Genomic DNA, 27,842 nt, shown 5'->3' with positions numbered 1-27,842 from the left:
ATTTTTAAAAAGATGCAATTAAACAATGGAATTAAATAATGTAAGGAGCAAATGTTTACTCTGCTGAAAGATAAGATAACTCAGAAGTACTGATGCCAGATGGGACTGCAAAGATGACTCGACCCCCTAGTCAGGCGTTTAGAAACGCCACAAACAAACCAACCGAGAGATCCTGAGGGACAGGGAGTGTTGATACATTTTCGGCAATAACTCTGCTTGCCTTGAATATGACGATGTGAGCTATGGCTGTGCCTTAAGCACACACTATGTTAGGGTACTGCCCTGAGCCTGAGTTTTCCAATGATAAAAGGAGGGGAGATGGACCCAGAAGTTCCCTAAGGGAGTGCTACATTCTACAAAGACATGGAAAACTTTTCCGAATGTCGCTTACACAATACAATACACTGACAGCCTCAATGGGGCGAAGCCATGCACATGGCTAAATTTTCATGTGCTCAATGGAACGAAAGGAATCCTGGGCAAGGTGAGCAGATAGAAACTACAACAGTCCATTGGAAAGACCATAATGTTATCTTTGGAGTGTTCCAACAGAAAGACCACAGATGAAATGTTTCAGCCCAACGAAGCAAGTGATCACTTACATTTTATTAGTCTGTTTTAAAACCTAATATCGTTTTTATTCTGATACAGGGAAAATACATTTTGTTCATTTTTTTCCGTAAATGGAACATGCGAAAAGGCAAGTTTGAAAATAATTTTATAAGCAAAATCACTATATGTTGATTGCTGTTGATTGTTGGTTATTTAATAGGCAAAGTGACGGATAAAATACACATCTTTGTGATACAAAATATCAATGAAAAAGGAGATTTTATTTATGGTATTTAAATTTAGTCCTCTGGAACAAACAACTTGGTTCACAGACAGTGCGCCTGCTGCTGAACCACTGTCGCCTGACAGCCCATCTTATCTGCCAAATTGCTCATTAGGTTTGGCAATTTTCACCTGCGCCTCCAGTTTATCTTTCAGCAGGGAATCAACATCAGTTTGCTTTTACCATCTTTGGTGGGGAGCTTCCAGCACCCTCTTAGCAGCGCAGTCCCCACCCACCTGCAGCCCTCCAAACACACTCACCGTGTGTATACATCATTATTTTTAAAATGTCAATTCAGCTCCCAGCTTAGCTTAATTAAAGCAGAAATACAGGAGAGAGAATATGCAAAAGAAGCTGTGTATTACAATACTAAGTGGGCTGACAAATAATACTCAGTGCAAAAAAAAGAACACGTAAACAATCTGAATTTAATAAAAAATGCTCATTTCAGGGAGTAGTTCTGAATGCGGCACAGGTGACAGGAGAGCAGAGCAGAGGATTCCTCTCCCAATGGAACTGACCCATCCGCCCTTTATTCCAGATCTGAAAGGAGAGCACTCCAATCCGTAGTCAACAACAGAGGTGGCAGGGCAGCCGGAACAAAGAGGCAGCAGAGAGCACTCCTGGCTCTGTGCCTTTGCCAGCTTCCGCTGATGCTGCCAATGAGCACTCTTGACATTCAGAGGCGGATCGATACACAAAAAACACAAAAGAGATACATTGTGGGCAAAAAGCACCAAGGATATAAAACAAAATGTCTGAAACCCCATAAAACAACTTCTGATGGAATACTGTTTTTCATTTTGCAGAAGTAAAATACTCACCGCCAACCCTGTAATTAGCTAGAAAATTACAATAATTACAGCAATTTTGTATCCCATCTCCAATCCAATTAATAGATATATGACCTTGTCAACATGTAATAATCAGATTGCATCTACAACAAAACTGGGTGAGTGTTATATGCTGAATAGAACTTGCACAGTAAGAAGGTAATTATTTGAAATACTGAGAATACCATCTGCATGCCATGCTCCACTTCACAAGTTAAAAGGGTATACAATAGGAGTATTATTCCTATTTCTAATATATACTTAAATCAAATCCGGAAAATAGTATTCTAATACTAGTTAATATTAAGAAGGTTGATCACTGCAACCAAAGATCCTGGATCTCCTAGCAAGACAAAATCAATCTGTATATTCCTGGGTAAGAAAGAAATTCAGAGATTAAGAAAGGGGAGGAGGTGCTAACATCATCATACAGTCTTCCTGTGACAATTAATCACCTCTCTCTAAGTTCTAAAAGTTGGGAAGCTAGTAAATTTGAACCAATTAGTTAAATAGCACCATTGCAGAAAAATTCTGCCAGTAATCGATAAAAATTAACTGTAAAATTAACATAGCTTAGAAAAGGTTAGCAGACTTAAAAGATAGTACAAAAAATCTAATAAATCAGATACATTGTTTCTCAAAATCTTTATAACAATGCTATTGCCAGAAATTTTACCATCACTGGGGCATATGTCACTTCCAAAGGAATCTTAAACCTTCACGCTGGATTTTCCAGAGGAAACATTAAAAACATCAGAAATTTTGGGGTGAAAATGAATCCTGCCACCATTCTGAGGCCAGACTACCCCAGAATGTCTGACCTCTATAAAAAAGTCCTTGAAAAGTAAAAAAGAAAAAGAAATCAGAGGGTTAAAAAGAATCATTAGACTTGGACTCAGTCATTCGCACAGGAAATGAGTGCCCCTGAGCACATTAGATCCAAGCCTGGATTTGTGAACACTGAAAATAGAGATGGTTAAACATCTAACAGCCAGCCCTGGTGGTCTAGAGGTTAAGATTCAGCGCTTTCACCACCAAGGCCCGGGTTGGTTTCCTGGACAGGGAGCCACACCACCCATCATTTGGGCGTCATACTGTGGTGTCTGCATGTTGCTGTGATGCTGAAAGCTCTGCCACCAGTGTTTCCAACACGATCAGGGTCACCCATGGTTTCAGTGGAGTTTCCAGACTAGACAGACTAGGAAGAAGGACCTGGCCACCCACTTCCGAAAACAGTGGCCATGAAGACCCTGTGAATAGCAGCAGAGCACTGTCTGACAGAGCGCCGGAAAGTGAGAGGACGGCGCAGAAAGCCCGGGCAGCTTCCCCTCTGCTGTCCACAGGGTCAGCAGGAGTCGGAATCGACTGCACGGCACTAACGACAAAAACATACACCCCAACTTATGAGGTTAAGAAAAAATGGTTCTAATTTGACACTTCTCTGTATGAAAGTACTCCACGCCACCTACCTAAGAGGGGCAGCATATCCTATTCAAGAATACCATCCCAGTTACTTGGGTTCTGCAATTTCTAAACCTTTTTAAACATCCATCAGAAGGGGGTCTGCACTCATGAGACATCACTATCATCATCATCACCATTCTACAGTCTTGGGTTAATCTAGTGCTCATCACATGCCAGGCACTGTGTTGGGACTTTAAACATGACGTGGACTCTTCACAACAATCCTGAGGCAGCTCCCTGGAGATTAAGGAACAGACGCTGAGAGCGATTACCAACGTTGCCCGGGTGTTCACAGGGATGGGACATGGCCTGTGTTCCTTATGAACCATGAATACTTTACCCTCCTGTCCTAGAAACAAGTATCTGCATAGTAAGCTCATGTTAAAAGCATAAAGTAGAATATACTGTCACTCAACATCAAAAGTTGAGTTGAAAGAAAACATTTATGCAGGTTATCTGGGATATAGGGATCTTTAAATCAAAGTATGTGTATATGCCTGGAGAATGAAAGATCTTCCTAAGATCTGGCTGAAACACTGAGAATTTAAGGCATCTGATGTCAAGATCTTCACATTTCAACTGTAACATTCCCTAAAATTGCTCTATTGGCCTGAAAACAAAGGGGTCAAGGTGCTGGTTCTTCTTACCCATTTCTCCACTGTCAACAGCCCTCAGGCTGTCAACACTGTCAACACATCTGTGAGAGGAGGCCCACTGCCCAGGGCCCGCAGTGCTGCGAGGGGCCCAATGTTCTAATTTCTTTAAAAATCAGAAGAAAAAAAATGAACTTTGAAAGTTAAAGAAGATGTTTTAATTTTTTTCTCACATCATATGATAATGATACTTTTAGGGCCCATGGAAAACTATTAAATTTTGCATAAGAGAAAAAATACAATATTGAAATATTTAAAGTTACATGAAATATTATTTCAATGATATTATGGTGGGAGAGGTCCACGAAGACAAAAGGACCTAGACTTCAGGAAAGTCATAATGATACCTTGAATAGCTCTTCTTCTACTTCACAAAATAAAAAACACATTTAAAAAATTACAAAATAAAAAAATAAGCATCACCTATCCTGAATCTTACAATTGCTGTAATGTACAACCACACATACAGACTTCCAGGATGACCAGCAAAGGGACGTTTTGATATAGTGGCCTTGCTGTTGAGAAACTAAATGACTCAAAGAGTTACCATTTTGATGTATTTTCTTTGTTTCAGAAAAACATGAAAAGATGACCAATAAAAGATATTCAAGCTAAAAAATATATTAGTTTAAAATTCTGAGTTACATGAAATGGAAAAATACAATTCAGGGAGAAAAAGGAATTAAGTTAACTTTCAAAGTGTGAAAGAAGTGCCTTGTATGTGTATGTTTCCTTTACTAAGAATAATTTTAAACACATACAAAAATAGACAGAATCGTATACTGACACCCCACGTAAGCACTCAACCAGCCGTCCCCCTCGTCCCCAACCTGTAACATTTTGAAGCAAATTCCAGATATACCATTTCAACTATACATATTTCATTATGTATTACTAAAAGATAAAGGCTCTTTAGAAAATAATTTCAGTAACATTATCACCCCTAAAAGAAATAATAATTTCCTTAAAAGCAAATATCTAATCAGTGTTCAAATTGCCAATCAGCATACAAATGCTATTTTTTGTTCCCAAGTTCATTTAAAGTGGCCTTTAACAAGATCAACAGCTGGGATTGGACGTTATATCCTGTGAGCCTCCGTTAATCTGTAAGCTCCCCGTCTGTCTCTTTTTCCCCCCGTGCAACCAACCCATTGAACAGCGTGGGTCATCTGTCTTGTACAGCTTCCCACAGTCCTCACTTGGCTGACACATCCCCACGGTGCTAACCTGCTTCCCAGTGCTCTGTATGTCCTTTAAATTGGCAGGTGGATCTACACATCTGCTCAGGTTTGTGCTTAATTTCTTTCATCAGGACTACTTCATAGGAGGTGCTGTATTCTTCCAACACAATGCTTGGGTGACTCTCCTTAATTTATTATTATTATTATTTTATATTCACAGTGATTGATGATCAATACTCAGATCCATTATTTCATCTGGAGTTACAAACAGTAATATTCTATCATAACTTCTTTATTTATTAGCTGAAATACTTCTATAAAAAGAAACTTCTCTCTCATCTACTATTTGGTTACCCAGTAATACCATTCATATAGGAAATGCAGGATGGATAGCTGACTCTCTAATTCTTTTATCAGTTTTCCAAATAACAAGTTGGTTCACTAGCACCTTTTACCTTGCTAGCTTGCTTATTTATGTATTATCATTGTGAACTCATGAACGTATTGCCATTATTATCCTTATTGACGTTCCATTTGTCCCTCTTGGGCCAGTGGGAACCTCATGTTGACTGCTGGGCGCTGTTGACACAACTCTGGTAATCTTTCATAGCTTCCTTATTTTCTGATATGACAGGATGATTCAAGATCATCTCACACATTTCCTGCCCAGACCTGAACTCAGCCATTTCTCCAAGGAGCCCCAATCCATACTAATGGGAAATGCTATTCCCATAGCACAGTCTGGGTATCAGGAAGGCTCAGCTAACTAGGTTGTGATTGGTAGCAGACCCTCGGTGAACACAGACAGGATATTCCCTTCCTTCCTCCTTCCTGTGAGCATGTGTGTGTGAAATAAAACGCATCAGGATTCACTATGATATGTCCTATTGAGGACGACGGGATTTTTATTTATTCTCCTCTAAATTATATGTGTACCCCTTTTCTTCTGTGTTAAGAATCCTGAGTCCTCAATGGCACCAGGAATAACAGAATTAGAATACCGTTATAATTCCTCATTTGCTTCATCTCATAATATCCACTCAACAATCTAAGATTAACGATACCGACATTACGAACAACAGTTTTAAGAGTTCTTGTTTGTTCCGCAGTTCTTTTTTTGCCATCTCTTTTCAGTTGTACAAATTACTATGTTTTACAGTTATTTGAAATAGTTACTCTGAGATGACTATGACATCAACTGGATATATATTTATGTGTAGTTGCATGATATCTTTTAAGACAATAATTATTGTTTAATTATTAATATTAAGAATTTTATTGAAAAATTAGAATTTGTTTTATAATTATATAAAATATAATATGGTTCCAACACCAAACATACAAAACATGTGACTATAAGTCTAGTTTCTAACTCATTTCTTCCATCCTATTCGCTCCCTTCCCCATAGGTATCTATTTTTTATGGTTATCCTATTTATTTCTTTAACATAAGAAGCTTTTATATAAATAGTCTTTCACTATGTGGTCTATTTTATTCACTTTCTCATTTTTTAAAGCACATTTTTGGGTATTTAGGAAAATTTATATTTTTGTTCTAAAAAGTATATTTATACTAATATTGTTGTCTAGTACTGCCCACAATTCCCCTTTTTTGTTGTTATGGTTTATTGGTTACCATCTATGAGCAATATTATTATTAGTTAGTCATCATTTCTTTGCCCTTCAGTTTAAGGGGATTATTCAAACACTGCTCAATACACTGGGCTCAAGAAAATTTTTCTCAAGTTTCATTTTTAGCTTCTTTTAAGTAGCTGCTATTTTGACCATAAGGACAACAATTCATTAATTCAGGGTTTCTCCATCAAGGCACTACTAATGTTTTGGGCTGGATAGTTCTTTGATGTCCGGTGCCTTGCAAGATGTTTAGTAGCATCCTTTTCGACCTTAATCGGATGCTCACAGTATCCTCCCACCTTCACCAGTTATGACAACCAAAAATACCTCCAGACGCTGTCAAAAGTCCCTTGCAGGAAAATATCACCCCTACTTGAGACCCACTGATTTAACTCAATCAGAGCTCTCTCTCTGTATGAACTACAAGAAAGCTCAAGGACAAATTAGTGGGAACTTCTAAGAAAGCATAAAGAAGATCTTATGACAAGAATCCTATTAAACGCATCTAGACTTTATCTTAATATCCAAACTTAATATTCACTGTTTTATTGAGAAAAATGAAATTGTACAATCATTGCTTAACAATGGGGACACATTCTGAGAAATACGTAGTTAGGCAATTCTGTCATCGTGTGAACATAACAGAGTGACTTACACAAACCTAAGTGGTACAGCCTACTACACACCTGGGCTCTATGGTACCAATCTTATGGGACCACTGTCATATATGTAGTCCATCCTTGATCAAAACGTTACTATGTGGTACATGACTATATACTTTTCTTAGCTTCCATCAACTTTTTAAGGAACAAAGGAGATGAGTGAATTCATTCATAGGAAAACTTGGAAAACATAGGAAAGTAATCGCTTTCTCCAAGATAAAAATTAGGAGTTTACCTGAAATCCTTTATTAACCATGCCCCTAATTAGAGTTGATTATTCCTTGATTGAGCAAATCTCTATATATTGTTGGCTTCTTTATTTCCAAATCTGCAAATAAGGAAGATCACTAAACATAAACACCTTGAATGACAAGGACTAGACCTTACTAACTCAACTCTGGACTCTTATCACCTAGCACCATGCCTGGCCAGCACAGACTAACTCTTGTTTTATGTTCAAATGAGTGGTATTAATACAGTAGGAAAAATCATCTTAACAGATAGATGACTCATAAGCATGGGCAACTTATACACAGTAACCAAACCTTGTATTTAGTAGATATTTAACAAGCACTTACCCAATGCCTGCCAGGGCCATAAAATCTAAAGAACCTTAGCATATAAAATTCAAAGCAAGAAAGTGGCATTTGCATATTCTCCCCTGGTGGCTGCAAGATAACACATATGCTTCAAATATAACTTCCTTTTCTCAATAAAAACAAGGTAAAAGAAGTATTTTGAATTGAAAACAGCAGTTAAATTTTAACACACAGGGCCAGCCAAATGTGGGTGGTGGTGTTTTAGAAATGTCGTTGAGTCCAGAGAAGTCAAAAGATAAAAATTGATGGGAAGTATACCATTCAAATTCTTCTTAACATAAAGACAGGATTGACCTTTCCTCCAACACTTTTTAAATGTGCAGCTCAATTAAAGGTGCATCTTGCTTTATAAAACACACAAATAAAAAACACTACAACAATAACCCAACAAAAGCTCTGTGCTTAATTATACACATTAGGGTATAATGACTCACATAAAGGCACTATTTTCCTAACATCAAGCACCTGAATACCTGTACCATTATTTAATGAAATGAAATTTAGGCACTCCACTTTTTATACACAGCTTCTTCCAAGCAGATAATCATTTAATGGACTTAATAAGCTAGTATATAATAAAAGAAAATAACATAACCTGTGTACCACCTACATATTACCTTGTATACCACACATGTATATGCCTCACCTTTTGAAAAACATTGCCCAAAATAAATCCAACATAAGATTTTTAAAATAGCATATGCACATAGTGATCAAATGTTATTTCCACAAAATTAGTTTAAAGTATATTTGTACACAAACGAATCTAAATCTCCTGGATATAAGGAAACGTTCAACTAAAACACCTTAGAGCAGCTATTCCACTGCAATCTTCCTAGGAAACATTTTTCATTGTGCCTAGCTCTCACTTGTGATTGTTTCTTGTCCATATGATAGGAAGCAATGTTAGGAAGTGGTTAACATTGTCTGCATCCATACGTCGTCCTCTAAGACATCACTTACATATCCTATCATGCAATGTGCCTTCTCAACTCTCTACATCTCTATATGGCATACTTTCCCTGTGGTTTCTGATGGAACATCAGATTTGTTAACTGTTAATCTGATGCTCTTTCCTTCTTCCATTCATATATATCTTCAAGGTACAGTAGAAGCAGAAGTGGTTTTTGAATATCTAGAAGCAAATTTTCAAAATGCTGTATATTGTTACCAATGTAAAAAGTGAGAATAAGGATGCACTTTATAAGAATAAACTATATATTCTAAATGTCATCTAGCTATATTCTATATATTACTTTTATATATCTTAAGTATATTATTACATATTATTACCTCTCTATATATGAAGATCTATTAAAGACTATCAGTGAAATCACACAGCTAAGGTTTCCACTTGAAAACTGAAATGTTTCTAAAAGATAAATGATTTTTAACTTACAAATTTCTTGAAATGGACCTTCTTGGTCTTAACAAGCCTCTTGATTATTTGCTCTGGCATTCAAACAAAATAAATGAAAAGAAAAATTCAGGTAATTTACCTTTAACTATTATCCTTATTTACCTTTAGTGAGCAATTAGAAGTCTACCAGTCTAAAGTAAAGAAAGCCCAATCTATTAAAATGTAAAGAATCTTGCCTCTCTCTCTTGCAAAAGACATTTGCCCAGGTTCTAAACATAATCAATTTTTTGATAAAAACAGATAATGAATTCCATTCACAGGAGCATGGCTGGGTTACCAACTTGACATCCCTGCAAATTAAGATGAAACGTGCAGTCAAGAAAGAACTGTCACTTACTCGCACGGAGCACTGAAGGTGTGACCTCAATCTCACTTGCTGCTTGATAAGGCTGAAAGGCGGAAACACTGTTGGTGCCAAGCTCACTGCCAAATATCTCCGGACTCTGGGTGCCCGTGGAGCTGGCACTGGTGCCATCACCTCCATGATGCGGATCTTGCTCATCAAACACTGCCACCAGCTAGAAATGAAAGGGACATTTGCATTTATAAACAAAGGCATTGAAACTACCACCAAAAACTTACACCACATTGGATATACCTCTACAGAGGAAAGATATTGCTATTTATGCACCCCAGACGTTATATTTTAGAAAGCAAAACTTCAGAAAAATGGTCTTGCCCTCATTTTGATGCTTTACTTTTACATTTCTAAGTTGTGCATTTCATAGTCAAAATTCTATGGATGAAAAATAATAAAACGGTTTTACATCACAGAATGCTAAGAGAATGAGGGTGGATTTAAATCTTGTTGCAAAGGACATATTAAGTGGAAAAGATATATATAGCATATACACATACGCTATTTATAGTATACATAGCAAAAGGTCTAAGGTTCCCCTCAGATAGGAAGAAACAGATATTAAAAACGATACATGTATCTGCTCATTTGTGCATAAGAACTATAGGAAAGATGAAAGAAACTAATAAGACTGGGTGCCCATAGGGAGTTAGTAGGAACAGGGTTGAAAGAAAGAGAGACCAGGAATAGATAATGGACATAATGGGGCAGCAACACTTTTCTGAACGTATTTTTCTGTAGCTCTGACCCTTAGAACCTTAATAATGATTCAAATACCTAAAACAGAAATAAATAATTGAAATCCACCAAGATGGTAAGAGGGAGCAAGTGTAGGAGAATCTAAAATGGAACACAAACAAATGAAACCACCCACTGAAGGGGTGGAGGAGAAGAAAAGGACGAGCCTAAGTCGCTCTGGAGAACTGTGTTTTCATGTTTAATGTAAGGCTAAAGACAAAAAGAATTCTCACAGACATTTCAAACTCTAGTTAGTAGACCTGTTTCTCACGGCGTATGGCTTAGCAATTCTCACACTACTACACACTCACACACACACCAGAAATGAATGAAAAAAAAAGATAATTGGATGAGAGCCAATATTCTCACTGTCAGAAATAAGTTACAAACAAGAAAAGGCTAGAATAAACTCTGTAGTGTTAGATTAGAATTAGAGGGGTCAATACGAACTCATGGTTTTTATGAGTAGGCAGGTATAGGTAGGTGGGCAGACAGCCAGATCAATAGTTTGGATGGATGTTAATGCATGTGTGGTATACAAACATATATTTCCTAGCTCTGTACACTGAGAGGTCCTAGAAGCAACGACACCCCAGGACCAATGAACACAAGTGCCCAGATCTTGGTTTCTAAAACCATTCTCCATAAATGAACTGGAGCTTCCTGGAAAAATGTTTAATTCCAGGATTGGAGGCAGGGAAAATACAAGATGAGCCTGGAATACCTTGTGATGCTAAAAAGGAAGGACGGACTCAAAAGTGATGGGGGCACATCAAAGGGAATCAGATGTCAACCTGAAGGAGCCTCCGAAGGCCACGGCTGGGACAACTTGTAAACAAAACAAATAATGATAGTCTCAAAAATAAACATCTGTGAGTCCATAATGATATAAATAAATAAAAGAAGAAATAAATTAACAGTGGAGAATGGATAGCTCTTCCTTACTGTAGCAATCTAATTATGGAAGGAATGATGGAAACAGAAATCATCATTAGGCAACCTCCATGGTCATGATTGTTGCCGGAAAGATCTGTCAATGAATGCTAAAATTAATGGGTAAGAATATGATGAGAAATGGGATATCTGCAAATCGCAAGGTATCTCCCCATAAGATACTCTTTACATAAAAAGAGAAAAATCTTATCTTTGCAGTGGAGAAACTCGGCCAACACCACTTTACCAAGGTTACCATCACGAGTAATAAGACACATCGACATCATGTACCCTCCGATAAAATGCACTGAGAAGCATACAACATTACCTCTGTGGTACTCCTGCCAAAAATGTATAACTTCCATCTAATCATGAGGAAACATCAGACAAATTCAAACTGAGAGACATTCTACAAAATAATTAATACTCTTTTAAAATGTCAAGGTCACAAAAGTAGAAAAAACAAATGATGAAATTGTGTAAATTGGAGGAGACTGAAGAGAAATAAGCACTACAGGCAAGGTAAGGTCCTCGACTAGATCCCAGGCTAAAAAGAGGACATTAGTGGAACAGAGGCAACATTCGATGACGTCTGTAGATTAGTTAATAGTACTGACTCAATGTTAGTTTCCTACTTTCTATAACCATTCTAGGGTTATATCAGACGTTAACATTAGAGGTAGATGGAACATTAACATTAGAGGTAGAGCTATATGGAAACATTCTGGGCTATTTTCACACTTTTCTGAAGTATAAAATTATTTCAAAATTTAAAAACTTCATAATATGGCATTACAAAGTACCATACAATTTAAAATTGAATTTATTTCTTTTTACAACTAAACAGTGGCAGCACTTCTTTAAAAACTCAAAGAGTGATGAAGTTCCAAGGAACAACACCCATTGGTCACATACCCTGCAATCCTAAGTCTTAGCATTCCAAGGAAAGAACCGTGACTATACCCAAAATGAACCACCTCTTCTGCCTCCAAACGAAGCTGCTGCTTCCTTTTTTTTTTGGGGGGGGGGGGGAGGAAGACTGGCCCTGAGCTAACATCTGAGCCAATCTTCCTATATTTTGTATGTGGGACACTGCTACAGCATGGATTGATGAACAGTGTGTACGTCCACACCCGGGATCCAAACTGGCGAACCCCAGCCACTGAAGCAGAGTGTGCAAACTTAACCACTACGCCACCAGGCCAGCCCCCAAATTGAGCTTTTTCAATGCCAATACTCCTATCAGTCAAAGAACAGTAAGATAAATTTGCAAACTATGAGAACTATCTCATTACAATCCTCATTTCATACATGGTTTTGTCATTTTAAACAAATGCTATTTCCATGAACGTTTACATATTATCAGTCAACTCATAAGACAAAAAAGAAAACCATCATAAGGTCATAGAGACATGTAGACAAACAGGAAGCTCAAAACCCTGCTGTAGTGTCATATATAATTAGCTGATTAAACAATCTGGCGGGAGGTTAAGTGGTAAGAAGAAATCAAAGTAGGAAGAACAGTTGGGCCACTCAACCTTATAAGAAGCAACATAAGAGGGGAAAAGAAATCCTTAGCAGTTATAAAAAATGGAAAGGTGTTTGTATGTACACACTGAGGTTTCCATATACAGTAATAAAATCGGCCTATTTATCTAACATTGACTGGCAAGTATCTCCCTATATTAGTAACACAGACATTCTAATAGAGCAGAGCATGACTATGTTTAAATAAAACTTTATTTACAAAGCAGGTGGTGGGCTGCTTGGGCCATAGTCTGAAGACCCTGCACTAGTAGGGTAACCTTGCTCATGTCTCCAGTAATATTCAATTTTAAAATCTCAATTTGGGAAATAAAACAAAGTCAAGTTACTTCTGCAATCTTGATAAGCTAACCATATCCATTTCAGGCTCTTCATCAGGATTTTGAATTTCTATACTTGATTTTAATGTTATCAGACTTCTCACAAGGTATGTGGCTTAATATGCATTTTGAAGATATTAAGTTTTGACGTTTTGGCACTTAATTGGAAGCAAATGAAATTCAAGTTTTATTATTAACTTTTCACAATGATGCGTTCTCTCAAGAATCCAGTCCTTTCTCCAAATTGAAAATGGAGATTGAAAATTACAAAGTACAAGTCTTTAAACGCCACACATGATAGAAGAACTTATACATGTATATTAGTTTCAATAATTATCTCCAGCATTTGTAGAAAACACAAGTATTATGAAATCTGGACTGTGTCATGAACAAATGCTGTTTGAATTTCAGTGGCAGAATCACAGTTGGTGATTTGCAAAATGCCAGTAACATACAATTCTCCAGCTTTCTTTTAAACCAAAATCTAAGTGCCAGGTGCAGATATGAAGTAATTTTGTGTTAAATTGGGAAGGATATATAATTTTAGAAAATCTACTCTACAAGAATACATATAGTAACACAGTAGAGGAAAATGAGACCTTCACAAAAACATCACATATTAAAAATCTCTATCATGCCCTTCAAAAAATAAAGGAAATGTCTGCTTTTAAATTTGTGGAACGTGACTCGAATCCCTATTTTAACAGATGGAATCTTCACTGCTGTCCGTGAAGTACATCATTTTTGAAAGTTCATTTTTCCTTTCGACAGTTATTACTTAATCTCTCTTCTGATCCATTCATCTGTCAAGTTTCCATGAGAAAAGGTAGGCTGAATTTAGGATAATACCCATAATAACTCACATAAAACTAAACTCCAGACTTGACCGCACAGTTCCCATCTACCTTAGGACAAGTCATTTTAATTCTCGGAAACATCAGAACCCTCCAACAGAAAACGTGCTACCATCAACATCACACACATACGGGTATAAACCACTTGGACTGAGAGTGGCCCCTTGAATGGGTAAAATTTATGAGCTGAAAGCCCACAACTGCATGAAGCAAAGTAGTTAAAAAGCATAGAATTCACAATCAGGGAGACCTACGTTCAAAAACAGCTCTCATCTTACTTCTTGGATGGTTGTTGGTAAATCCACTGCCCTCTCTACCATTTCTAAACCTTACTTTCCTCATCTTGAAAAATAGGACAGCGGTTGTGGTAGGCAGAATAATCCCCATTGTTGTCCATGCCCAAACGCCCAGAACCTGGAGAGGTTAACCTTGCATGGCAAAAGGGACCTGAAGATGTGAGCCAGGTCAAGGACTCCCTATTTTAGGGAGATTATCCTGGGTTATCCAGTGGGTCCCAGATAAGCACGTGAATCTGGAAAAGTGCAGAAATTTTCATGTTGTGGTCAGAGAGATATGACAATGGTTAGAGAGGTGCTACACTGCTCGCTTTGCAGATGAAGAAAGGGAGCCAAGGATCACGGGGGCCTCCAGAAGACAAGAAAACAGATGCTCTCCTAGGGTCTCCAGAAAGGAACACAGCTCTGCCAACACCTTGATTTTAGCCCGGTGAGACCAATGTCAGACTTCTGCCCTATAGAACTGTAAGTTAATAAATTTGTGATGTTTTAAGCGACTAGTTTGTGGTAATTTCTTACAGCAGCAATAGGAAGCTAATATAGTGCCAACACCTACCCCCCTGGACTGGATGTGACAAACAAAGGGATAAGGAATATCGACTTTCTGAACACATTTCATGTCACTTTCTGAAACACACATTTACTATTTGCTATTACTAACGTGTTGTGGTGCTTGATAAATACAGACTTTGTAAATTTGAGGATCTGTTTCAAGAGTAACTGAAGACTGAGGCAAAGCTCTTCTACACACTGAAAATAAGAGAGAAGAAACAGGAAAAGGAAAGGAGAAGCATTCCACATCACGATAACCACAAAATTAAGTCCTCCACGGATCCCTATATCCTCGCCTCAGCCACTCACAGGCACACAGAGCAGCTTTCACACTTCATTTTACAGAAAAGAAAACTGAGGCTCCAAGAGGCGAATTTGTCCAGCAGTTAAACATAAGTAAGTACAGAATGAATCTGAGATTCGAACTCAAATCTATGTGACTTCAGAGGTGCTATTCTCTGCTGATCCTCCTGCCCCTGGAACATCTAATGCACCAACAGCACAGCCCACAGGAAAGCCGCAGACTCTGGTGATCTACAAGGCTGTGAATAGGATTGTGTTCTTTCTTGATTAACCAAAGGTAATAACCCACTTACCAAATTTACATTATTTCGATACCACTACCTAAAATTTTCTGAACATATTTGAGGGGACCAAGACAATTGCAAACAATTCCATGCTCTTGAGATCATCACTCAGTCTTGATCAGAAGAGCTTTTTAAAGGAATCAAAAGATCTTGTAGATTCTGTCTTCAAACAGGAAAACAGCTGGTGACTTGTCAAGTAGTCATCTAAGTGAGGTCTCGAAGGCCTGTAGGCTCAGACTCCACACACCCTCAGAAGCCGGTTTACGGCCACAGCCTGGAGCAATCTCTCTTTCTGTTTCTGCTGATTTCCTCCTGTGCAGGCTGAACATGTCCACAGCAACTTAATTACTATGAGTCTCATGAATGGCCTTCATATACGTGACATTAATATATAGAATTGTTTAACTTTGAATAAAGATATAACTCTCTAGAAACAATCACATTTTTGGCCCTGGAGAAGGTCCAAAGCATGTGGAAAAATGCTGAAGACCAGAATGAACTTCAAGATGCCTTTAAAATTCTCCTTTCACCAAAGGAACGTGAGTAGCCTCCATGAGTAAGCCAGACTCCATCGAATCATTTGGTCTATAATATCACAACAAAATCAGCAAGAAACACAAAAAAGAAAGTGCACTTGACTGCGCTTCTGGTGAGGAACTCTCTGTTTTGGCCACATTTTTCAATATTCTTCCTAACATAGTACTATAATGATGATGCTTTTGAACTCCAAAATAATGATGGCATCCTGTAACACACATCTCTGGGCAATGGCAGGGAGATTTCACAGTCAGATCTGCCTTAAAGAATAAATGCAACAGAAATAAACTGCAGTACAAATGTGAGCACTATAGCACAGTGCAATAGCTTTCTAAAAATTAACAATAAAAATCAAGTAGTTGGAAATACATGTACTTTACGATGGAAGTGACGCCATTCCATAACATACAATTGTAAACCATCGCTAGTCCAAAAATGATATTTTCCTTCCCGTAGGTCAATCTATGAATGTCTGTAATTAGGATCACACATATTGGTATCTTCGCCACCATTTTTTTTTGGCCCTTTCACTCAAACATGTACTTTTTAAAACATGGTAAAATAGATCAAGTGTTTGGGTTCCTGAATTCCCCTTTATCCATCCCTTTTTTAGAAAAATTTCATTTACAGTTTTCTTCCACAAAGCACACTTGATAACTTGTCTGCATATACAAAAAGAAAACTAACAGACACTTGCCAGTCTAGTGGTTAAGATTCGGTGCTCTCATCGCCACGGCCCGGATTTGTTTCCCAGTCAAAGAACCGCACCATCCATCTGTGGTTGTCATACTGTGGTGGCTGCGTATTACTGTGATGCTGAAAGCTCTGACGTGCAGGTTTCAGCGGAGCTTCCAGACTAATAGAGACTAGGAAGAAGGACCTGGCCACCTACTTCCAAAAACACTGACCGTGAAAACCCTGTGAATAGCAGCAGAACATTATCTGATAGAGCACTGGAAAGTGACAGGACGGCACAAAAAGACCGGGCAGGATTCGGCTCTACTGTCCACAGGGCACTAGGAGTCAGAATCCACTTGGCAGCACTAACAACAAAACAGACACTAGCATGTTTAGAGAGATTAGCATAGTGTGTTATCTACCCATAAGAAAGACCTATCAACATAAATCTTTAATAGTGTCATTTCAAACAATATACCATGTAGAAGAGGTTCCCTTCGCTACCTGAACAACCAAGGAGACCAACACCACTGTAAGCTCCTATCTGTTGATGGTCAAAGGTCTCCCGTCCCACAAGAGCTAAAAGAATCCTTTATGAAGGGAATATTTCTTGGTCACAGATGCCTAATAAAGATATTATGCTTCATCTGGAAATCACAGTGAAATATATTCACCCACGACATTCACCAGCTTATATTTCAAAGCTGAGATTTTATTCTACTCTCCCTCAGGGTGACACACTCTATCACCCACTGCGCCTGCAAACAAATTAGATTCCCAATTTATGAGTTATGTTTAACTCACAGCCTTGAGTATGTCAACCACAAACCACAATGAAAATATGCAAATCCTATAGCCATAAGCTAGATGATCCACCCGTCAGATATAATGTAAACCCCTCTCCCTCCCATCACCAAGTGCCACTGTTCCATTTGTACCCATCCATGAGGTTACAACTGTATTACTCTACTGTTGAAGTATTAACAAAAAGCAACATTGCACAGTAAGATCGAGCAAAATAATCCTGAAATTGGCTGATCATAAATAGACAGGTTGACTCCAGATTGGAGGAGAAGTCGTTCCCTGTGATTTTATCGTGAACACACGCAGCTTTCTCTCAAAGAGATGGTGGCAAAACTGGGAAAGAACCAATAGGAACCTATCTCAGAATCAAATGTAATGATGTAATAACTAATTATTATGTAGACATGGAAAAAAAAACATCGAATCAATTTGTAAGCTTTCTGATGACTGAACTTACTTTAATGACACAGAGACGATACTAAATCCTTAGTCATTCTCTGAGCCTTACTTGCTATCATGGTTCATTAAAAGCTCATTTAAGTAGAGCTACTGTTTTACTGGACGGGTAAGCAAAACAGTAAAAGAATACATTTGGACCAATGATGTTTTATATTAGTAGTAATACAAGCTATACCGATAAAAACTAACTCACCACCGGAGAACCTCAAGCTTGCCATTGAAAACTTTACATGTTACGTATGCAAGATTAATTCTGTGCTTTACCAGCATTTTACAAATTGAGTATATTTTGTCTGATGCACAAAAAAAAAGACCCACAGTTTAGAAAGGAACTCTCAAATGCCATGAGCACACTAAAGACGAGCCACTTCTCCTAGTGGCTAAGCTAAGAACCGCAAAGAGCTAGATGTCCTTGTCCTGCAAAGCACCGTGGGACTCCACCTTGAGTCGGCCTCCACTTCCAGCTCCACAGCTGGAGATTGTAGAGGCAGCTGCTCTTCATCTCTGGGCGCCCTCCCCACCATGCCACTCTGCCAACCTCCCAACACATTTCTATCTAAAAGTAAGATGTGGAAATAGGCCAACAACAAGGTGTTTTAATCTGTAGACAATTTAGCTTGACCATCAATATGCATTACATATTGATTCAGGAAGAGCTGCATTAATTAAAGGTAAACGACAGACTCCCTCAAGAGTAACTCCTTCGAAGAAGGCCACCGTCTGAAGATTGGGGATCTAAGTTAAAAAAATAATGTTTTATTAATCAAAAGTCCAACATCATGTAGGGAATAGATAGGACATAATGAGACAAGCCAAAGCCATACACACACACAGCCTTTCAATGCCTTACTCTAAACTGTAATTAAAAGATACACTACCGGGCCAGCCCTGTGGTGGAGCGGTTAAGTTTGCACACTCGGCGTCAGCAGTCCAGGGTTTGCTGGTTCCAATCCTGGTGCGCACCAGTTGTCAAGCCATGCTGTGACAGGCATCCCACATATAAAATGGAGGAAGATGGGCATGGATGTTAGCTCGGGGCCAGTCTTCCTCAGCAAAAAGAGGAGGATTGGCGGCGGATCTTAGCTCAGGGCTAATCTTCCTCAAAAAATACACTATCAAAACCCACAACAGCCACCATGATGTTCCTTGAGCCTTAGTAAGCAAGTACGGGTGAAGTGATACGTCCCATCTCTGCCCCATGAAGACGTGCCATTGCCCTCTTCACTCCCAAAGTCGATGTCACAGTCCTCAACTCTCCCCAATCCCTGACTCACAGAAATAAGGGCTGAGAAGCTGCCGATGTGACTACTGAGTCCAGAAACATAGCACCGTCTTTACCAGCAGGCGGGATCACTGAGTCTTAACCGGCAGGAGCTCATGGCCTGCTGTCTCACCCATCTGGGTTTCTGCCTCCATCTGGGGAGTCCAGCAAAGCAGAGTTGAGTCCCTCGGCAAGGAAAGCCCCTTTTAGTCTTTTTACCTCCTCAAGCTAGCTGGTAAGCCAGAGCCCGTTCCACTGACCTGAGAACCTTGTCTCCACATGCTCACACCACCCTCAATTCCTCCTCCCAGTGTGCAACTGGCAAGATACAAATTTTGACATGAGAGGAAAACAGAAGTCCGATTAAAGCCTCAAGTGGCAACCTTGTTCTCCCACCAACTTGTGCCACAGAGCTCTGTGTGGGAGTTTGTACCGGGTGCTTTCAGACATCGGGAAAAATCGGCCTAAGTCTTTCACCAAGTAACACCGTCTCCCAGAACTCAGACATTCACACACTTTCCTTAATCAGCCCATCACTGATGCCACTGTTGAACATACCACAAATGACTCAGCAGGAAAATTTCTTGCCAGTCAAATCTGGTAAACTCTAATATTTTATTTTTTTGGCAATCAGTAGTAGAAAACTTCCCATCCTAAAATAGTAATTTGAAGGATCACTTCCTTAGTTCTAAATTTTGCAAATTATGTTCAAAATTAAAACACAAGGAAAAAAGAAAAACTTGGCTATGGCTCCACTCAATCACTGCCAAGTAGTTAAGCAGAAAACATCTCAGCACAACGTTAGACCCCGAGAGGAGGCCACTGAGGTGAGTGAATTCTGAGCCCCAGCATTTAAAGACAAGATGATATTTCCAACTCAAAGAACGAGCCTTGTTTCCAAGGCAACTTGCCATTTGCAGAGGGGACTCACTTGGGAGTTACTAATCCTTTTAACTACTGACTTCACAATCTGAACTTGACCCCCACGGATACCTTAGCTTCACCTAAAAGCATCCTAAGAAAAAAGAGAGTTTAACTGCTGTAGAAGAAGAAAGGAATTCAGATGATTCTATTAGGGAGGGATCCAGGTGAAGAAAGTGACCTAAGAAAAGCAAGTTAGAAGATCTGGGAACTGCTCTTCACAGTGATTTACTTTCCAATGACAATGCATCAAACCCCCTACTTCTGTTCACTCGAATTTCTGAATGAAAGTTCAGTACACTGAGACAGAATAAAAAGCCACGATTCCTCGTGACAACCACAAGCCAATATGAGCAAAAGACCAAAGTTCAATAAATTTGTTTTGTAAAATATAATGCTAATGTCACATTACAAAATGCCTTTCAGTTTAATTTGCATGCAAAAAGGAAAAGTGTGATTTTCAAATATCCACCCAGAGGCACAGATGAAAAACTTCAAACATTTTCTGACTCCTTTTTGCTACACTCATTATTTCAATACCTTCTACAAAGAAGAGAGAACGGTGTCCTTGACATTAGCCTAAATTATCTTCAGTATGCAACACAATGCTGATTAAATTAGGTTCATTTTAATCAGCTGGCAGGTTTATTCAAAAAGTAAATAATAAAATTCTTTATAACTCTTCATTAGTATAACCTGTTTAGCAACGTTTTTTAAAAAAGCGAACACAGAAGAAATACCAATTGTTTGTCAATCCCTTCTCCCCCATATTTGACAGGTGAAAGAGATAACTTACAAGTTAAACAATTTCCCCCAATCCACAAATCGCTTTACTGCTGAAATTTAATGCAAATGTTTGGAATCCAGTGCCATCTAATGGATGTAGTCAAGCACAAAGAGTTTGGAAGCTTTAATTTTTAGGAAAATATACTCTGAAGCCTCTGCTTTCATCTACTTCTCATGGAAAACTTCCCGACAGGTGACCTGGAGCAGTGGAGGCAGACGCACATTTTTCCTGTCATTTGTAGTGCCCACTCATTTCATTACCATGAGGTTGCTAGTCTTGCATGGGTTCCCCAGATAGGTAAGGCTCAGAGAGGTGACTCACCAGTTGTGGGACCCTGGGCAGTTTTTTCAACATTCTGGGTCTCAGGACTGCATAGCCTTGTTATATGTGTCATCTCATTTAATTCTAACAAATTGCTCAGAATAGTTCCTGCAAATAGCAAGTACTCAATAAACGTTAGCTACTATTATTATTATTTGAAAGAGTTTCAAGAGATTGAGGTTATCAACAGAGGAAGATGAAGGGCCTTGGGATTAACTTAAGTCGTACGAACCTTATTCTGAAAACGGTGGGGCATCCTGGAATGGACACCAGTTTAATTTGCATTTATTTTGCAGAAGGTTTCAGGGAGTATGGAGAAAGGACTAGAAGAGTAAACACTTATAGCTCGTTACTCCAATAATGGAGAAGTCATGAGGGCCTAGACTAATGGAAAGGCAGTGGAGTGAAAAGACAATTAAAATGTATAATTATTAAATGCAGAACTGAGACTTACTTAAAAGGATTGGGTACATGGTGGTGGTGGTACTGTGAAGGAGGGGGATGAATCTGAGATGTCTAGGTTTGTGGCGTGGGTGGCTGGGCAGAGGGCAAGCACAAGGACAAAAAAGTTTGGGACAAAAGAAGATGCATTCAGTTTGAGGTAAAACTATCATATACCCAGCATCCAATTCCCAGTACACAACTGGAGATGGGAGTCTACGCTGAGAAGGGGAGTTCAAGGCTAAAGAAACGTCCCTGGGTGATGTGGGCATGGGGGTGGCAGCTGAAGCTATGATTTTAGTTAAGAACCACAATCTGAATGTGGAGCATCAATGGAAATCAGGACCAAAACCTGAATAAAGCTGCAACTGCAGGCTTCCCTTCCCTTCCTCCAATTCCACTTTTGAAGAAATTGAAGAAGTGGTTACAACAAGAGCAGGAGCAACACAACTGAGTGACACCAATGCGTAGCTATCACTTCTTACCACTACTGCGTTTAGGCCTTTTATACATTAGCTTATTTAATTCTCAAAATACAAAGAGTACTATCATATCACTTAATACCCAGGGAAACTGAAAACCTAGAGGGTGAAGTTAATTGGCCTTGGTCTACCACTACTTCTAAGTGGCACAACTGCCCAAGTGCACTTGAAGCCATTGCTTTTGCCCAGAGTCACTGCCTGACACTGTACAGCACAGAACCTCCATCACCGCCAACAAGCAGAGGGACCGTCCAGGATGGCCACATCAAGGAGAAGGAAAGTGACAAGTTTTCACGTAAGGCAAAACCTAAAGGAGAACAGAGCTGAGAGACACAATCCACCCAAAGGGCGTCACTCCTCTGATAAACTCAGCCTTCCCTAAACATTTACAGCCAACAGAAATAACAAAGTAGTCATTTGCAATGCTACCTTTCAGTCCCAATATTCAGCTCCAGAAGGCGCTCAACAGGCTGCCATGAAATAGTAAAGACCCCCATTTCCATGAGAGACTGCTCTTCAATTTCCACATAGTGACAAGTTAACTGTTGGAGGCAACAACTGTCAGTGTTAGGAGGTATTAAAATATGGAAGCAATATAAATGCCGTGGGAGTACAGAAACAAGAAGCCAGTATAAGTAAAGTCAATGGAAAGAGGTGAATGAAACAGGAGGGAACTGAGATTAGTGCTAAAGGATAGCGGGCTTTTCAGGCTGATGAGCGGCAGAAGAAAGCTGAAAGCCTTCGGAGTCTGGGAGATACTGGTTCAAATCCAGATCCTGCCACTAACTAGCTGGGTGACACTGGGTGAGTTACTTAACCTCTCTATGCCTCAGTTTCTCTTCCTCTAGTAAGCAGAGATGATGATGATGCCAACCTTGTGAAGTTGCTATAAACCTCATGAGGTGTAAGGAGCACACACAAGCCTGTATGTGTAAATTTCAAGCAAAAGAACAGGCACGACGCCGGCACGCTCAAGAACCAGCGACAGCAGAGTGGTGGTGGCAGTGCCAGCTGACGGTGCTGTCTCCAATAGGATCATATTTTGTTCATTTTGTAGATTAATTATATTACTGGGCAAGACATTCAAATTTAAAATAATTTTAAGTTCAGCAAAAATATTATTTAGCAATGTAGAAAAACTATATATAAATAGCTGCTTTGAACACATTCCTACCTTCCTTCTCCAAAGTCTGGCGGAAGTCCAATGGCGTGAGGAGCGACAGGTGATGATGGGGAGAAAGAAGGAAGGAAGCTATAAAAGTAAAACATCTAAAAAAAGAAAAGTTTCTAACACAGAAACAAAAAATGCTAAAGGCTGGGATAAGGATCAAGGGGCCTTTCAGAGAATGCTGTCTCAGTGCGCGCCAAATCCCGAGTCTAGGGGACAAAAGGGACCAGCCACTTACTGTAACCCAAACTTAGAAGGGCTACGAGACAGTCCACGCAAAGGAATGAGTGTCTTCCAGTATCTTACGTGACTAAGGACAGCAATAGATAGTAAAGAGAAGCAGTGTTAAACAATTTTAAAAACTAATATTCAATTTGCAATTATCTTGAAAATATATGTTTTAAAAAGCTAAATCTGAGTACAATTAAAAAAAAATGCTCAAAATTTTATTGGTATTGGTACAAAAATGTTTTCATTCAAAGATACCCAACCTGTGGACAATTACCCAAACAGTTTTTGGTAAAGGAATCAAGTCAGTGTTGTTGATAACGGTGTTTATAAAAAAGTGAGAAGGAAAGCGTGGACTATTCCCCACACAAGAGGAGGATGACATGTTCCCAAGATAACCCATCCCAAGTTCTTCACCACTAATTCACTTTGTGGTACGACACACACGCCACTCCTCTCAATCTCTAGTTAACACCTGTTTCCACAAATCAGAGCCAACGAGGAGGACTTCAGTATAGCGTCATAATATTTAAAATATTTGATGAGTTTTCACTCCGTCTTCAAATATATAGATATATATTGAAGGTATTTAAAACACTGACTGTTATTATGTCTTCAAATCTACAACGACTTATAGCTTTACCAAACATAAGGAAATCTGGAGAAAAGCTAAGGCTGCATTAATAATCACCCCCACCATCTACAGAAGGAGGACAGAGTGTACAGTCTTTCTTTCCAGGACCAGTATGTTTCAAATACCATAAATAGGCCAAGGACCCGAGCAGAATAAGGACTAAGCTCTTTATATCTTCAACCATTCAATTTTGTGAAGACACTATTCGAAAAACTATATGAAGACATTATAAGGAAATAAAGTCCAGAACTGTTATTTCTCCTTGATCATCACATTGCCTTGTAGAAGGTTCTGAAAACATCTCAGGATCTTTTAGCAGACAGTGTCTGTGCCAGAAAACCAACCACCACTGTGGAATCCTGAATTCTAGATTCCACCATTCTTGGTTGAACCTTTGCAGTGACACCCCTGTTCCCTCTGGGAGGGCACGGTAGTCGTACGCCATCACCCTGCTCTCCTGCGATGAGGTCAACATAGTCAATACCTTGGATAGGACATAATGCATTTAAAACATAACAGTATGAATGACCAAAGGATTGAAAGAAAAGGTGAGAGAGACAAGGATGTAGAAGAAAGTAACAATAGGACCAGAAGGGTAACAGCAGGGAACCATCTGCTGAGCAGAGGAGACACTGGGTATTCACAGATGCAAGGGCAGATCAGCCCAGACCATAACTGCTGTGGGGCCCACAGTCCTCACCAATGGCTCTATCTGCTAGAAATGTCTTAACGGCCCAGAACCTGGAAACCACTCAGACAAGACAATACTCTCACACAAAAGAGATCCCACTGACCATACGACTAAAGAAGCAGAAGAGCAAACGCAGAAAAGGTTGCTGCTGGGATATTTAACAACATTTCTTACATCTTTACTTACCAGTCTAATAGAAAGAAAAATAGAAACTCAAAACTGGGCCAAATCAGTGTTTACTGTAAACCACGAATCTGATTAGACAATTAACATCAAAATTGCCAGAAATAAAAACAAAGCATGTAAACAAACCATTAAAAGGTGTTGCTTTTTCTTTGGAAAAAGAACGTTATTTATAAATTGCTGCCACCTAAAAAACTGACCTAATTTGGTACTGTCAGACAGTGAAATACACTTAGGCAAGTGGTAAACTATGAGGGGAAAAAAGTCACTTCACAAACTGTGACATCTCATTCTAAGTGTAATGAATAAAATAGAATATTGCACAAGATTGTGAAATCTTTATATATAATAGGTTTTGCCAAGAAAGGCTGAATTAAACTTCCATATAATGTGATTAAAATATAAGTTCACTCATCAGTTTCCCCTCATAAAAAGATAATATTAATGGAAAACCCCTGAAATTAGTGATTCAGAGTTCCTGGTCTGACAGATATTCCCATTGGGGCCTTAAAAAGCGGAGTCAGAAAATCCAGGCGCCCAGCATATACGAGCACTCCGGGAAGACTGGATCATTGCCTGCTGCCTGCTCCCTAAAGTGGCTTCTTTCTGGATGCTACCATCAGCTGATGTCCCTCAGATATATACTCATTGATAAACAGGACACAACAGGTGTGCAAAGGAATGGGTAGGACTGATTAGAATCTAACTGAAGCTGTCTCAATCAAAGGCCTTGAAAGAAAAGCAGCTTTGCAAAGACACAAACGTCAATACCCCAAGCCCTTTGGGTAATGCATTTCCACTGCTGGAATTCGCTCTGTATGTTTCATTCCACTTCCTGGAGCAGGAGTTCAGGGGCTGGCCTCGAGACTTGTGGCCTCCGTAGCATCAGTGCTTGGAGGGTACACCAAACACAGGTGAAAAGAGTGGCAATAGAGGTTGTGTAGAAGAAGAATCAGATCTACCGTGGTGAAGCCCTGGGGGAGGTGGGGCCAAGAAGCTGGGCAGAAAGCACGAGGCACAGGATGAGCCCTAAAGGGTGAGGGAGTCACAGGGCAAGAGGCTTCTAGGAAGAAGAGCGAGCTCAGAAACGCAGGGGCCCTGCCTCCCCTGTGGGGCAGCTATGACCCCGCACTGAGTTCGTAGTCTCTTTCATATTGAGAAAGCAAACATGCAGGTTCTTCCAGACCTGGAATAACAACCCTTGATTTGCAAACAAATAACACAGCTTCACACGCCATATCCACAACTCCAAAATCAAAGAGTTCCAGAAACAATTTGCAAGAAGCACATTTGCTGGCGAAACCTAACCTGAACTGATGCAAAATTATTTATAATATGTACTTACTCACATATTGGTGAATGGTCACATGTCTTGCTGTAGAAATATTAGTTTTGATTACAGAGTTTTGCGTCAGACGTCACAGGAAGTGTTACATATTATGATAAATCTTCCACGTTACCTTTCTAAAACTGGAAGAAATCTGGATCCTAATATCTGGCCATAGGGATTTCAGGCGAGATACTGTGGTGCTCCCGGTGACGTGCTGCAGCCGACGAGCACTGGCTCTTGAGAACTGATTGTTAAGTTTTCAGGAATTTTGCAAGCCCATTGTTAACACAGTCATCATTAAAAATTATATTATGCAAACTTAAAATTAAATAAATTAAATTAAAATCAAAGTTAATAAATACTTAAAACTCACGACCTCCTAATTACTTTATGGCATTTCACTGCTATGTATGGTCTTGAGGTTCTTTATGTCTGTTGCACTGCACGGTGGAAAACTAAACAACAGCGTATGATAGTGTGTTTCCCAACTCGACACTCAGTGATGTCACGTTGGCTTCTTGAAATAGGCCATGGTGAAGTATTTACAGCACAGAAATTGGCAAACACTACAAATCAGTGGGTTGTTAAACACTCACAGGCACATCAATACTTTAGGCTCTTTTGAAGCTATGAAGCCAAAGATGAATTCATGACTACTTTCAGGATCGTAAGAGTTTAGAAGGGGTGTTCCAGTGCTCAACAGAGAGTATAAACGACAGAATTTGGGAGGCAGAGTCCACAAAGCAGAAGCTTCAGGAACCATAGGGCCCCTTTCCCAATGTTTTGTTTGCCATCAGATGATAAGCCACGTAGACAGGCTCCTTCATGCTGGCCTTCTACCCCATTCTCAGTCCATTAAAGTAAAGGTTAAGCTCACGAGAACTAGCGCACATTAGGGCAGAGATTGCTGTCCATTTCATTCAATGCTACATCCGCAGGGCCTAGACCTTGCACGTAATACGTACAGAGTAAATATTTACTGAAAGAAAGAATGAATCCTCTAAAGCACCATGTGGTTCAATACATGCTATATTTCAAATTCCAAAAGGTAAGAAAAATTGCCAGACCATCTGCTAAACCTCTTCTCGTAAGAGAATTCATGGCGCGTGCGGAGGAGGGGTTAAGGGGGGAGTATGAGTACTCCATTATATTCATATACATAGAAGTATATAATATTTCCTTTACTTTCTGGTTTAAACAAGTTTGTTTGATTGAGTCTGAAACCTAACTATTACCTGCAATTTTATTTCTACAAAAAAATAACAAAGTTCCAAATAAATAGTTGATTTCAAAATGAAGTTTTAGAGCACAAACCCATTCCTAAAGTGGAGACATCAAGCCTAAATATATAGTCACTCAAGCTCTCATAGCCTTAATTTAAGATATAAGGAAAATTTTAAAGCCCCCCCCCAAAAAAAAACCCCACCAGTCACAAAATTAATCAAAATATTC

General features: G+C 39.2%; 1 protein-coding gene across 50 annotated transcripts in view; it reads right to left on the bottom strand.

Moving 5' to 3' along the window:
• Positions 1 to 27,842, bottom strand: part of PARD3 (par-3 family cell polarity regulator) — a 614,608-nt gene that overhangs the window by 353,378 nt on the left and 233,388 nt on the right. For all 50 annotated transcript variants that reach the window (XM_023631920.2, XM_023631918.2, XM_023631922.2 and 47 more), the window contains one exon: positions 9,620 to 9,800. In XM_023631920.2, coding sequence (XP_023487688.1) covers positions 9,620 to 9,800 — 181 coding nt within the window. The remainder of the gene's footprint in view (positions 1 to 9,619; positions 9,801 to 27,842) is intronic.

Source organism: Equus caballus, chromosome 29 (assembly GCF_041296265.1).
Source record: "Equus caballus isolate H_3958 breed thoroughbred chromosome 29, TB-T2T, whole genome shotgun sequence".
NCBI lineage: Eukaryota > Metazoa > Chordata > Mammalia > Perissodactyla > Equidae > Equus > Equus caballus.
The sequence above is the reverse complement of the archived record's forward strand: the minus strand, read 5'-3'. Positions and strand labels throughout refer to the sequence as shown.